This window comes from Nicotiana tabacum, chromosome 4, assembly GCF_000715075.1.
Source record: "Nicotiana tabacum cultivar K326 chromosome 4, ASM71507v2, whole genome shotgun sequence".
Lineage (NCBI taxonomy): Eukaryota > Viridiplantae > Streptophyta > Magnoliopsida > Solanales > Solanaceae > Nicotiana > Nicotiana tabacum.
This window is the reverse complement of record NC_134083.1, coordinates 61,107,907-61,112,419: the sequence shown is the minus strand read 5'-3', so window position 1 is coordinate 61,112,419 and position 4,513 is coordinate 61,107,907. Positions and strand designations below refer to the sequence as shown.

The window sequence follows — 4,513 nt, the reverse complement described above, 5'->3', positions numbered from 1 at the left end:
TGCTAGACATAAACTAAATACAATACAATTAGAAAAAATAGACAAAGGAAATGAGAATAGGGGTATACCAAACGAGGGCGTTCGGGGTGGTCGCCGGAATTTGGCCGGATTTTTAGTTGCCTGATTTTCGGGATGGAATTGACATCAATAGGTAGGCCTTGATGAGCTCTATCCGTTGATGTATGTATTGTGGGGTGGTAGTGGCCAGAACTTCAAGAGTTTGGGCAAAAAAGTGGAGGCTAAAGTTTCCTAGATCTAAAATTCAAGGAGTTTGATGGGGTTTTGAAGGAATTAGTTTGGAGATATGGGAAGAGGAGGTTGTGAAGATCACATGGTGTGAATTTGGGGGTGTTTGGAGGTTGACCGCCGCCGGTGGGCGATTTTCGACGGCGGCGGCGGAGGCGGAAAGAAGACAGAGAGAGTAGAGAGAGAGAGTTATAGGGGAAATGAGGGAATTTTTTAGATTTTTGAGGCTTTAAATACCTCTTGAGAGATCAAATATGGACCATTAGATCAAAGGGTGAACAATGGGTGAGATTTAATCTGGGGTCACTTAATGAAACGACGTAGTTTTGAGGCAAAACTACGTCGTTTCAGACCCTTTCAAGGACAGCCCCTTATCTTGCACTTTGGGCCACTTTCTCTTTCAAATTTGGCCCAATTTCTTCCTTAATCCTGCTTATTAAATTAAATTTACACAAAAAAATAAATTAATTAAGTAACTTATTCAAATGATCAATTAACTAGATTAATTCACCAATTAAAATAGTTAGTTAATTCCTAAAATGCACAAATAAAGAAAGAACTATTTTTTGGTATTTTTATGATAGAAAATATGCAATCAAAGACACAAAAATTGGAAAAAATAATTAAGGTAACATAACACTAATGACTTTAGGAGATGTTAAAATAGTGTAAAAATTAGGTATTCACACTCTTCACCATCACCTGCTTGGCAAGCTTGGAGTGGCTTCACCCTCCATCTTGGGGGGGGTCTTTCTAACCTATTCACGTGTTGGGCTGTTAAAAGTCTCAGACAAGAAGCCCAATAGAATAGTTGGATACCAGGCCCAATTATGTAACAAAAGCCCATAAATGTAATACTAATATAGAGAGTTTCTTCTAGAACGTTTTAGATACAACATGAAATAAAATGAAAAATATCTTTCTTCTCTCCTGTTGCTCGACCTAGGGCTTTTCTCTTCTCACTTTCAATTTCTCTCAATCAACTCCAATAATGGAGGACCTTGGCATGTCCGATCGAGTTCGAACGGTGATTTATCGAAGTAAGATCCCGAAGGGGGAACAAACTAACCTCGAACCCGGGGAGGCCGATCCGTGTCGAGTTCGATATCATTATCAAGCTCGAATAAAATTGAACCATGATGCAGAGTAGACCTATCATGCTGATAATCCAGAGACCAACCAACATTGACCTCGAATCAATTCGAGGGCTCAAACCAGGATCGTGCTCGAACCAAGATCACAAGTTCAAGCCGAAATCAAGCTCAAACCAAAATCGAGGGTTCTAAGCAAGATCGGGCTCGCAGACAAAAGCCGTTGCAATCCCACTAAAGAGAATCTTAGCAGAAATTATGGAAAAGCTGACTTATCATGGGTCTCCCACTGAATATTTATTTTATTATGCTTAGAGCCAAATCCCTCCACTATAAAAGGGCTTGGTTATCATTTCGGTAGGACAAGTTTTTCTGAGGCTTACATTGTAATAAAAGTGCTATATTCTTCTACAGTAAAAAATCGCTCTTTCAAACTCTATAGATTGATTCTATTTGTCGAATCCTAAGATCCATTGTTCCTGATAACCTTATCTATTTTGCATTCTCTCCAATCTATATTTACATATTTATTTATCCTTGCATTTTGTATTAAGTTACGCCACATATCCTCGGAACTGCGTATAAATTCAACTCTATCTATTTTTCGGGTAAACACAATCGACTCCAATAATGGAGTCTAACATAAAGCTTCCAACAGAGATAATTAATTCAGAAAGTACAACGTAAAGATGACCAACAAAACAGATACTATTAATGGAAATGGGTTAATTTAAACTAGCATGCTCAATCCTAATGCAATGTTTGCAAAAAGAAATGGTGCAAAATTGTCCCTGGCTTAGCTTCAGCAGCTCGTTAATCCCTGATTTTAGTGGTCAACACTAAACAGCAGCTCATCATCTTGGTTAAGTCACTTCCTTTTGCAACATTTGGTGGGATTAGGAAGAGAATCCCGGATAATCAAATGGGAAGTTTGATGTGTTAAATGGGTAGTCATTCGAACCATTTTGCTTCCCTCCAAAAGTGTTCATTTCAGAATTAGAAGACAACCCAAAATAACTTGACGACGACCCTGAAGTTCCTGCAGACATATAAGAAGGAGAAAAATTCTCCACAAAGTTGTTGCTTGGAATTATGGAATTAGGCACAAAGCTGTAATCTTGATCAGCCTTGATATCGGACGATGAAGCGAAAGATGTAAATGGCACATTGTTAGGATCATAATTGAAGTTGAAATTATTGTCGTTGGAGATATTGAGGTTTCTCTGAAAATTCAAGAGGATTTCCTGTGGATTTTGATTGGGTACAGAGACCATTTGGTGATGTTCATTTCCTGATCCAACTCCTAAGTTTGGTTCTTGATTCTGAGGTATTATAGTCAAAGGTGCTGGATTCATGACATTGTTATTGTTATTGTTATTGTTATTGTTATTGGCACTAGCACCGCCTTGATTACAAGTGTGCCTTCCTCTATAAGTGATTTCTAATATTGTGGGATCTTCATCGGATCTTTGAACTTGTTTTGTAGCCAAACAACCTTGGGCATGTCGAAGCGTGCATCTGTAATATCCTCTGCATTTCACAGCCATTTTTTTTGTAAGAATTGGAATAAAAATAAATTACTAAACTTGTGCAATTATATATATATATATATATATATATATATATATATATATATATATATATATATATATATATATATATATATATAAAGTAGAGCCCGGTGCACTAAAAGAATTGTACCTTGGATATTTGGCACCAAGAATATCTTTCTGCCCATATTTTCTCCAACTAAAACCATCATCAAGAGTCCCTTCAATTGGTGCCCCGGGACAAATTTGAACTTGCTTTGTCCACCGTGGCGTACTGCTTTTTCTGTGAAATGAAACATCAGCATATCAGTAATGATCATACGTGAAAAATATAACCAATAATTAATTTATATATATGCATTTTTTTATAAGAAAAAACCTCTTGCGGGTAGCAGAGTCTTTGGGTTCGAGGTCACGATCAGAATCTTCACTGTGAGGGGGACTCGCAGTGAATGATGGTGGGGATTCAGACCTTCCAAAATTGGGTATTGGCACGGAATTGGAATGTGGAAGTAGTGAATTAGAAGAGTCTCCAGTAGACAACTGGAGCAAAGAAAGAGCCTTGTCAAATTTGGATTGGATATTATGAAGCAAGAAATCTCGAGCTGTTTCGGGGGAAGAAGAGGAGGAATTGAGTTGGAGTTGGAGCTGATAAACTAGGTCCCTACCCTGAGTTAGTTCACTTATAATTCTATTAAACTCCCCATTATTGTCAGCACCATAGTTTTCCATTTCAGAAATTAAAGTATACGTGGAATACAAGACAAAAAGCTGCAGGAGAGACAGAGTAGGAATATGATAGTTAAATTTAATTGGTGAAACCATGCAAAAAAAAAAAAGAAAGATGAATTTTTTGCTTGTGATTTTGAATGTAGAAAATAGGAGAAAAAGGAAGAGATATATAAAGGGAACGATTGGAGAAAGTTTGACTGCAGAATAGCTACCGTAGACCAGTCTTCGGTCAAGGGAATTGTAGTATAAGTAAGCTAGTCCAATTGCTGACCATTCAAACTAACCCGAGCATCAACTTATTTTTTAAGTTCAACTTTTAAACTCAAAATCCCAATAACCCACCCCCCCCCCCCCCCAAAATCCCATGTAAGGTGGGGAAAAAGTTGGTCTTTGGTAATCCAACGTAGGAGCAATAAAAATGGAATTGATCGAATCAATGATGAGGAATGAGAATGAGAGGTTTGGAAGTCAGAAATGTTGAGAAAATTGGGACGAAAGAAAAATGAAGACCAAAGAATCTTCAAACCTTTCTGCCGCGTTAGTACTCTTCCTCTTAGTTTTTATGAGTAGCAACGGTTGCAATAAAATTTAAAACCCTATGTTAGTGTACCCTGGTTCATGTATATATGTTCTCTGTTCCCTTCGGTATATATTTAAAGATATATGTCATGTATTTATTGAATTAATATAAATATCGAATGCAAGTAATTTTTAATCGTTTCACAATGGCTAAAAATTACTTTCATGGGTGTAACGTATAATCAGAGTCAGAGTCAGAGTCAGAGTCAGGATTTAAAATTAATGGGTTCCGGATTTTATTCATTTTACAGCTTGTTTGGATGGTTGTTACCTATTGTATTGTGTCGTATTGTTAATTTAAATATGATGTTTGTT

At 37.0% G+C, this 4,513-nt stretch overlaps 1 protein-coding gene across 1 annotated transcript; it reads right to left on the bottom strand.

Moving 5' to 3' along the window:
* Positions 1 to 2,027: 2,027 nt before the first annotated feature.
* On the bottom strand, positions 2,028 to 3,769 carry LOC107829848 (putative WRKY transcription factor 30). The gene is made up of 3 exons (XM_016657313.2): positions 3,267 to 3,769; positions 3,039 to 3,170; positions 2,028 to 2,867 (listed from the first exon to the last, which is right to left on the bottom strand). Exons 1-3 carry the CDS (start codon positions 3,710 to 3,712, stop codon positions 2,234 to 2,236), a joined length of 1,212 nt encoding a protein of 403 aa, XP_016512799.1. The 5' UTR covers positions 3,713 to 3,769; the 3' UTR covers positions 2,028 to 2,233.
* Between the last annotated feature and the right edge of the window lie 744 nt (positions 3,770 to 4,513).

Coding starts and splice junctions, on each gene's coding strand:
- LOC107829848 (XM_016657313.2), bottom strand. CDS start 3,712: ATGGTTTCACCAATTAAATTTAACTATCATATTCCTACTCTGTCTCTC. Junction 3,171..3,266: donor GACTCTGCTACCCGCAAGAG/GTTTTTTCTTAT, acceptor TTCATTTCACAG/AAAAAGCAGTACGCCACGGT. Junction 2,868..3,038: donor CTTGGTGCCAAATATCCAAG/GTACAATTCTTT, acceptor TGTGAAATGCAG/AGGATATTACAGATGCACGC.